Source organism: Aristolochia californica, unplaced genomic scaffold (assembly GCF_029961685.1).
Source record: "Aristolochia californica isolate CCGP_79_NKW_82.1479 unplaced genomic scaffold, dmAriCali1.0.hap1 SCAF_9, whole genome shotgun sequence".
NCBI classification, from domain to species: Eukaryota; Viridiplantae; Streptophyta; class Magnoliopsida; order Piperales; family Aristolochiaceae; genus Aristolochia; species Aristolochia californica.
This window is the reverse complement of record NW_027182290.1, coordinates 3,520,383-3,530,109: the sequence shown is the minus strand read 5'-3', so window position 1 is coordinate 3,530,109 and position 9,727 is coordinate 3,520,383. Positions and strand designations below refer to the sequence as shown.

At 40.0% G+C, this 9,727-nt stretch overlaps 1 protein-coding gene and 1 long non-coding RNA gene across 2 annotated transcripts; both read left to right on the top strand.

The window, feature by feature from the left end:
- The first annotated feature begins 1,696 nt into the window (after positions 1 to 1,696).
- Positions 1,697 to 3,054, top strand: LOC137941663 (cyclin-dependent kinase inhibitor 5-like). The gene is made up of 4 exons (XM_068787166.1): positions 1,697 to 2,140; positions 2,311 to 2,357; positions 2,521 to 2,700; positions 2,790 to 3,054. Exons 1-4 carry the CDS (start codon positions 1,826 to 1,828, stop codon positions 2,854 to 2,856), a joined length of 609 nt encoding a protein of 202 aa, XP_068643267.1. The 5' UTR covers positions 1,697 to 1,825; the 3' UTR covers positions 2,857 to 3,054.
- An 860-nt stretch (positions 3,055 to 3,914) lies between these two features.
- LOC137942159 (uncharacterized) lies at positions 3,915 to 8,898 on the top strand. Its single transcript, XR_011110484.1, has 3 exons — positions 3,915 to 3,969; positions 4,070 to 4,243; positions 8,251 to 8,898. It is a non-coding gene; the product is annotated as an uncharacterized lncRNA (long non-coding RNA).
- The last annotated feature ends 829 nt before the right edge of the window (positions 8,899 to 9,727 follow it).

Below are 9,727 nucleotides of genomic sequence, written 5' to 3'. Positions count from 1 at the left end.
ATTTGAAGCCAAAAGCACTTGCAAAAGGAATCACCTTTGCCTGTTGCACAGTCACACAGGGCCAGGGGCAAGAAATCATCACTTTTGAATAAAGTTCTACGCTGTTGGGATAGAAAGACCCATTCTAAATATTTTCTTCTCCATTAAAGTGATTATATGATCTTGTTTTCTGTGCCCTCCACTAAATATGCATCATCAATGTCTACTCTCTCTTTTTCCCATCACCCTCTTCGCCGTCGCCTGTGGTGGCCGCGGGAGGGGACGGGTGTTGCGGCTTTTTTCCCTCAGAAGTCTCTCTTCTCTTTACAGCAACCTTGTCTACCTCTTCTTCCACTCATTGGAGCATGGAGTGTCTCTCCCTTTTCTGTTTTCACTTCTCAGAGGGAGGATTTTAAACAAACGTGAGGACCCACTTCGGAATTGCTGGCGCTGGGCCCCTTGGAGAATCTCTACCTCATCTGATTGGTTTCTGAGTAGTTGTCGATAAAATAAAGGTAAAAGAGGTTCAAGATGAGGTAGACGAAGCGCTTGGAGGGGATGGCCACTGTGAGAGAGCGTAGTGTCTCCGTCAAGTCGGACCCATCCCACAAAAGAGTTTGGCTTTTTTCATCCGGGGACCTACTGACCCACTCGATCTCTTGTCGCTCCGAGTACTTACGTGACTCAATCTGGGTCTCACCCGAGCTGACTCAGTTCCCAAATCCAAGATGGTCGAACCATGGTTCCAACTCACGAGTGGGCCTACCATTGTGGATCAGGTGGGGACCGTTCGAACTCCTCAGGTCATCTGCTCGATCAACGCGGGCCCACACGGGGAAACCTTGTCACGTGCCCCCCATGTCTTCGGTGTAAATGATCACGATAGAACTTGATCAATCATTTGTGGGGACCACCACCCAAGCACATGCAAGCTCCCAAAAACACAATAGAACGCTTGGCCTAATGCCATGCACGTATCCTTTTTCGTTATTCTTTGTCCATACCCTTTTTTTTTTTTTTTTGGTAGACATCAACCATCAACACGCGGGCCCCACATTTTTTAAAAATCATCTAGAACATATTTTGGTAATCCCAAGATGATTCCAGCCGTCCAACTTTAATTAAAAAACATCTCTGATTCTTTTTTGAATTATTTATCCCTAAATATTTCGAAAAATAAAAAAAAAAAGAAAAAGAAAAATTCTTTGGACGATGCAGAGAGGGGATTTTATCCCCCAAGTACAAATTATGGCATCGTGGAAGTTTGAACAGAATTTCAAGAGATTTGATTCCTCCGTCCAAATTCGTCATTTTGAGGGCCTTCGAAGGGGTACTACGGTCAATTCATACCCTGACACGATCAGTACGCTTCGGACCGATCTCTCACCGAACGAACTCTCCCGTGTCCGGACATAACTACCCCGCACGATGCGGGAAATCGAACGACCGGCTACACCCGGTCGCACGCCGGTTTCTTCCCGGTACATCTGACGGTGCAGGGGCCCAATTTCTTATCATTGGCCAACGCGTCGACTTCATCTTTCAAACGGCGCCGTAACTAGTCCCGTTTTTCGTTGACGGGATCGAGATCCAGGAGTTGAAACGGGGAAGAATGAGGTTAAACTTGGACCGTTGGATCTTCATGATTTCCTTCGTGTCGCTTTTTCTCCCCTCTAAAAAGCCCCCCTCCTTTTTCGTCTTAACTCTTTCACCTTCAGCCAGCGTGGGGAGAAAACCAGCGGAGCGAGAAAGAGAAGCCCAAGAGAGACAGAGAGAGGGAGAGAGAGGAAGAGAGGGAGAGAAAGAAGTAGAGAAGGAGAGAGAGAAAAGGAAGAGGGAGAGGAAGATGGGGAAATACATGCGAAAATGCAAAGAGATGGGAGAAATTGCGGTGATGGAGGTCGGGCCGTTGACGCGGGCTCGGACGTTGGCTCTCGCGGCGGCGAGCGGGAAGCGGAGGAAGGTCGCTGGTGCTGTTGAATTGCCGCTGCGCGGTCGAAGGGTGGCCTCGGAGAAGCCAGTGTCCTGTCGAAAGTCGCCGAGCTCCGTTAGACTGGCTGCGGATCGATACCCTAACGCCGACCGAATCGTGACCTCTAGATGCTCCAGCAACGGATCGTGCGACCAGACGCTGGAGAGGTTGAGATCCGCGGATCTTGAGGTGAAACCTTATTAATTTTTAAATTGAAACTGTAACCAAATCTTGAAATTCTTAAATTGAATTTTAAGCTCTCATTTATTGGACGATCTCCGCCTTATATAGCACCAACGCACTCTCTCCCTTTCTCTGGAATTTCCATTTAACGAGTTCGTTTATTTCGGTTTTTGCAGCCCGGGGAGGGCTTCGACGTCACGGTTGATTTGGACTCTGGAGAAAGGTTTTCTTACTTGTCTTCTCTCTTTGAACATTTAATTTTGATCAGTTTTTTTATGAAATTTCTTTCAGTAATTGAAATTAAAGCAAGATCAAATATCAAATACGTTTCGAGTCCACTTCATGCTATTTATATTCGTCTTACTTGTTTTATCTTGGCCTTGCAGAAGAGAGACAACACCGTCGAGCGACCTCCGAGCCGACTACGACGATCTGGATTCCACTACAGTTCCGTCCGAGTCGAACTCCGGCCGGAAACCAACGGCTGCAAAGATGCCGTCGGAGGCGGAGATCGAGGATTTCTTCGCGACAGCCGAAATGCACGAACACAAGCGATTTGTAGAAAAGTAAGAAGCAACGGAACAAAAAGTGTTAACTTCTCCGCCATTTTCACACCGACTGTCGTCCTAACATGCGCTGCTTGTCTCTTTTGTAGATATAATTTTGATGTGAAGAAGGATGTTCCGTTGGAAGGGCGATACGAGTGGGTGAGACTAAAATGAAAAATTGGGAAGAAGGAAAGGAAGTTTCTGGAAATTATTGTTATTATTATTATTTTTTCTGCCATTTTCTGTACAGTCTCAGTCTCTTTGTATGGAGCTACCTCTGTCTGTTGTACGATATACGGAGAAGCTTCCTTTTCTGCGAATCCCTTGTTTGGGGGGATCGGTTGAATAAAATTCTAGCCCTTAATTTGTTCATTTTCAGTGTCTGCTTCAGTCTCTCTGCAGCATTCGAGGCAGTTCTTCTTTTGGATTTTACTCGTTTCTCTTCCATTTTCATACTCCAATTTGTAGCTAAGAGGAAATGGCTATCATATCATAACAGATAAAAGCATTAAAAAGAGAGCGAGAATGGACGCTGGACGGTTTTCCTCTCCATTCTCTCTCTTAATTTAGTAGCAACAGGTAACGAGATGTCTCTACTCCAGCTGTATAAATTTCATTTCTCCCATCAAGCAGAACTTTAGACAGTTTCTTTCTTCCTCAACAAGAAAGCTCAAAAGAAGAGAAGCTCGTGAATGTCTTCTACACCCAGAATTTCGGTGTATGAAGCAACCAAAAAGCAGTCAAAATCAACTAGACCTCATCCCTAGCTCATTCGATGTAACCCGATCGTTTTGTGGCCCATGGGACTACCTTATGCCTGCACAATCAAGATCGATTCGGTACAAGATCAATCACTATCGAGGGTAGTTGGATTTCCTGGTCCCACATCCTCGTACTTACATCGTTGGGCCCCATGAATTTTTTGCAGTTTTTTTTCAGAATTCAGCTGCATATACACCATTAGAATCCTTGATACCCACCTTTCTTCTCTTGAGGAAGAAAACGGATTTTATATTAGTGCAGAAAAAACACGAAGACGATGCTGGTCCAGCTTCTACAAGCGACTCCATTACAGTCGGGCCCATGTGGAGAATCATATGAACCAAATTCATGCACAAGGGAGGAGGAAAAGCAGAAAGGATATAAAAAAAAAAAAAAGGGAAGAAGTGCACGTGGTGTGGGGAAGTGGATGCTCTTTTTATCTGCTCTCTCTCTCTCTTTCTCTCTCTGTTTCTTAATTGGCTTTGGATCTGGTGCCAGCCCCATGTTATGAAATCAAAGCCGGGTGTAAGCCTCCTTTTCCTGATTTGTTTATGAAGGAATGTTGCTTGTATTGGAAGTCTGCCTTTGACATTGCTCTCACAGTTTTTTACTCCGCTCGTTGCAGTGGCTGTTCCCTACCTCCGATCCGAGTTCAACAGTAAATGAGCGGTTTTGGCCTTCTGATCTCCGATTACCAGACGGACTACGACGATTTTCATGGATTTCCGTGCGCTTCCGGTGGATTTGCCGATCCCGATTCAGATTTTTGGGAAAACTAGGAGAGAATTGAGAAGTGAAAGTGAGTTTTCTTTTTCTTCTCTGTTATTTAACTTTTCTCGTGTTGGCTCCATTTCTGGTTTTACACTTGAGCAAAGAAAAAAACGGAAAAGAAAAACCTGCATTGGTAGGGGATGACGTACATGGGCACGGATTGCCAAAGAGTTTCTTGAGGTGGACTTTTGATGGATAGAAGTTAGAACGGTATTGGAGTCAGGGACGATGGGGTGGGACCACTCGTGAATTGGTTCAGTTAGGTTTGGTACTTTGGGGTAGAGGAGGAATTAACTTTCTTGGAAGTTAGGAAATGTTGGTGTTTGGTGGAATTCATCAGCATCCTATGCTGATCTGGCCAGCAACCATCTAATGGTCAATTCCTCATTAATTAACCTCCTAAGAACATTTCTTTTTCTATTTTTTGACAAATTTGTGATAGTTTACGATTAAGTACACCCAAATCTAGACTTTCCCATTGACAAATTTCAAATCAACAATAATTTCTGAGTTAGCCTGTCTAAAATTGCTTTGAATTTTTTTCTCAAAAGCCCCCAACTTTTCCGATAGTTATGGAATTCAAACTCCGAGAAACAGAAATAGAATTCTAAGCAGCAATTCATTTGATCCTGTACATAGTCAATCCTCTTAATCAGCTTTGACTACTACCAAAAGCATCCTTGGCTTGATATATGCTCAGGCAAGTAAGATTAAGCCTTAGAGACTAAATGAGTTGATGACTTAAAGGTTCAATGACAGAACCAAATTTGACCTTCATTAGACCGATAAAATTAAGAAGAATGGATGTGTTTTATGCAAATTAAAAGGTTATTAGATGAACATATCTCAAATCACTCAACCTTGTTTAATCCTTGTTGTTCCTAAAGTTGCCACCCTCCACCCCTATGTGACTCCTTTTGTCTTAGAGATCATAGAAGAATCTTCAAAGGGTCTGTTTGTGTCCATCATAAACAATTAATGAGAAAATAATGGTCGATTTTCTCACTAAGAACTTTTTTTTAACCATTTATCAAAGAGGCAAAAAATGATCATCATTAGTATTACTAAAACTTGTCATCTTTACTACGTGGAGCTATGTCATTTGCTAGATCTAATAATATTAGGTTAATCACCTTCAAATCTTTATTCACAGCATTACTGATGCCAAATTTTAGACTTCTATCACTTGTTTAAAAATATTTATACTAAAAACTAATGTTTTCCTACTATCTTACTAAGTGTTTGTTGGTGCAAATAGAAAATCATATAAATACAAGCGAAATTAGTTTTGCAAAAAAAAAAAATTAGTGTTTATTTATCCTAGTTTTAGGGGATAAAAAAATGAGTTTCCTATTGGTAGATAGGAAATAATGTAAAAAGAAAATGAGGCAGGGCTCAAGTCCAACCGACCTTGGTTACAACCATCTTTCTCTTCCTTAGAAAAGTTATTTTATTCAAAAGAATGTCACCTACTTCATTATACTTATAATCATACTATTTTCTCTATTCATTACTAAAAATTAAATAAAATTAAAATTCTCAAATGGGTATAAATAATAATGCATGAGATTATAAATAAAACTAGAATAAGAACAAATCTATTTTCTAGGTAATTCAATTCAAATTTGATGGTTAAATTGAAATTTGGGTGTAGCTAAGCTTATATGGACTTAGGTTCATACTCTTTTCTTTTTAAAAAAAATAAACCAAGAAGGCACGAGCATCACAAAACTGCTCAAAAACAATCTTTTTTCAATAAATTTTTTTTTTCAATGAAATCACTCTGTTATGTTTTTTCTTATGATGGTACAAATTTTAGTCTTATCACTTGAAATTGCGATGGTAGTGGCATATTACTATTTGGTCCTCAACTACCTATGACTTTACATGGAACAATAGGGTGATCTCAATTGGCAAAGTAATGGTTGCAAGAAATGGTACATGTTCATGCTTCTAGTTATTGGAAGAAGAGCAGACCAGGAGTCCTTGTTGTGAAAAAAAAAAAAAAACTGGGTTAGACGCTGCCAAGTGAAGTAAGGTCAGGAGCTAGAAGACCCTTTTCTCCAATTATGGGAAAAAACAGAAAATGAAGTCTGACAAAACTCGGCTTCTTTGGATCTTATGAGACAGACTGCATTGATGCAGAAAGGGGGTCCTTGGAACAGATGTCTGGCTCACTCTGCTGATTCCAAAGTAAGTTACAAAGCATAGAACTATCCAGTGTACGCTAGGAAGGATATATTAAGAAAGTTCTCTTTGCCACATTCATGGCTTGAGGCTTAGGCTTTCTTGGAAACTGCCAGAAGAGAAACACTGCTAGGAGGGCCGTGGCAGCTTTCTATGTTCTTATAATTGCAGAAGAGTTACTGCGACTCGGTTATTTCTGTTGTTTGGGGTTGTTTTGGTTGAGTTCTTTTTTCTTCTTCTTCAAAAACCTCATTTCTGTTTTTTTTTTTTCAATAACCATAAAGTTAAAAACTTCAATTAAATGGAAAAAGAACTTCTGAAATCAATTAAAACACCAGTACAGTTATTATTGTTCTGTGATTCTCTCTGCTATGGAATGGAGCTTTTATTAGTTGGGCAGTGTATCTAATCACAAGGGTTTACAAAAATCAGAGTTGAGTAACAAGGGTGGGGAACCCTAAAGCAAGTTACACTCAGGGAAGGAATTAACCAGGGTGTACTACATTGTGTCCCGTACCTGTCATTCAAAGAGGAAGAAGCAGTTGAGAAGGTTACAGCCCCACATGCCCACCATTTAATACCCATTTGGAATCCATTTATTGTGCTTGTCCATTGATTCTTCCTGCTACATGTTTGTTAAAATTCCTCAGTTAAAAACTCTTTCTTTGATTGATTCCCCAGCTTCCCTGGAAAGCTTTTTGTGTGAGAGGCTCACTAGGGTAACTCTTCAAGTCACTCATCAGTTCAAGTACTCAAGGTTTGGGACCACTCATCTTTGTACCGACTGATCCTACTTCAGTTATGCAGATATTGCACTTACTTCTAACCTAAAGTGAAACGACCGACCGGGGGATTTTCCATCCGCTCGTTTTCAGCTGAGACGGCGATGGCTCGGCCGGACAGATCCCGATCATGCCAACTTGGGCGAAGAGGCTAAAACGAAAGGGGACCACTGCTTCAGGACTCCTTGATGGTGAGTTCTTAACTGTATTGTGAATTGGGTTAACCATGATAAAACTTGGTAGCTGATGAATGGACTGAATTCATGTAAAACAAAACAATGTCGCCATGTGAATTACTCTGATTCCCTGTCATTTTCTAGAGCGTACAGGGTGTTAGTCGGTGGAAGGAAACCAGGGTTGTGCATTCAATTAATGGATCTCTTGGTTAACTGAGACAGTTTCAGGTCTCTGATCTGTAGGATGAATATCTGAGTCAAGTTTATGGTCCTTTTTTCGTTTTAGAGTTTGTACCAACCTGAATAACCAGGCAGCACTACTTGTATCTCACCCACCCGGCCATTGCCCTGGAAAATGGGACCATTCACTTGGATGCATCAGTAGCCAGACAAATGGGTTGGTGATGCCTGTTAAAATTCAATCTAGAGCATGCATTAGAGGAAAGGCGTAGGGGAACTTTCCGCAGCTCCATCTTTTTCCACTCTTCCACATTGATTAGATGGCGCTGAACCCATGATGCTGCTATACAAGAGTAGGGCACATTTTAGGAGTTTTGAGCATCGGAAATTATTTCTTGCTTCAGTTTCTTTGTTATGAGCACCAGTGAAAATCAAGGAAAAAGGTTGAAAGTAGCTTCGAAAAGTTAAACGCCGAGAAGCCAAAGGTTGAGAGCAGTAGGTTAGATGATGGAGAGGTTGAAGAGAGGATGTTGATTACCTGTACCTGGAGAGATGCAGCTTCATTTAGTTTTATCTTGAAAAGGCAAGCTTGTTTTTCTTATTTTTATTTTCATTGTAATTCCATACGTGAATTTCTTATGCTAAATGGCAATTAATTTTCCATTTTCCATTTTTCATTTTTCATTTTTGGAAGAATCTGATTTGTACAGGTAAAATGACGATTGGGAAAAAGATGGTAAACATTCCGTGGGTCCCTAAACCTCGGCATCCAGCAAGAAGACAAAGTACACATGCAGCAGTCCAATCCCGTTTGGAAGAAAGCAACACCTCTGATTTGAGATTTGCAGGACAAAGAAAAGAGAAGAAGAAGAACAACAGGCGAAACGATTCCGGTGGCGAAGAGCGAGGTCGATCAAAGGCCGTCCGCCGGGGAATATTAACAGCAAAGAATAGAATAACCATCACCACGGAAATGAACCCAATTATGTTTGTTTGGGTTGCTCGAACTTTTGCGACTGGTATTTCGAGGTGTTTGCGGGCATTTGAAGGGCCGACAAAGACTTTGGAGTCAGTGACACAAACCAATTGCCAATCCATGGGCCGAAAAAGAAGCCTTCAATGCATAGATTACGGAATTTGGATTTCTGTTCCCTATCTACCGCTGTATGTTATCTCCCTATGGACCACATGACAAGTATTAGTGAGACATTTTCACTTGGGTCATTGATAGTCCACTTAGAATTTGCTTTAAGAGTACAATTTACTAGTACATTTAAACCTGCAAATTCAAAGTGTGGGGTTATCAATGGCATGAACAAGCTCCATATGATAGTTGGTTTATTTTTATTTTTTTAAACAAGAAGAGGGTGTTAGTATGTTTGAAATTGTACTACTAAAATGATTTCCTAGGAGGTTTATGGTCAATATATAAAGTTCTAGAATAAACATTTCTAAATTATGAATTTCGTTCTATACAAATTCTTATTTATATTATTAAATAATTAATATTAGTATAGTTATTTACATTCATTAAAGAATTGACATCGATATTATTTAACAAAAAATACTAAACCAACATGGGAATGACTATTTGAAAGGCCATTATGACGTAGTTTTTTTATAAGATTTCAAATAAGAATTCTATGGTATTTGGGTTTTCCTAGACAATCTCAATCAAATAAAAAATATAAATTTCAAGGCTCAAGAGTAGTGCATGGATGATTGCAAGTGATGTTATAGTCTAGGAACATCAATTCCTACACAAACTAAAAGCTAAAACAAACAATGATCTTAAAAAAAGAGCTCTATATTGCTTAACACACAAAAATTAGTTCGATTATCATATGATTTTAAAATAAAAACTCAAAAGACTTGTTTGATAATATAAAATGATTTAAAAATCATTAAGATCAGTTCTAGCATGAAACTAAGATGTGAAAGATTTTATTAGTTTCAATGAAGAACAAACTTAGGGGGGGATGAGAGGTGAATAATTTTGTTAATTTTGTTGCTAATTTTTTATTTTCAATTAGTTTTACTCTTTATTTTGAGTGTGTTCACAATCTCAATTGTAATTCAATGTGCCAAGTCAACATAATAATCAAATGTGCATGTACAAACATTCAAGTCCACTAAGAACACAGATTTTTTAGTGTTTCACAATCTTATCTTAGATTGTTAGTCCAC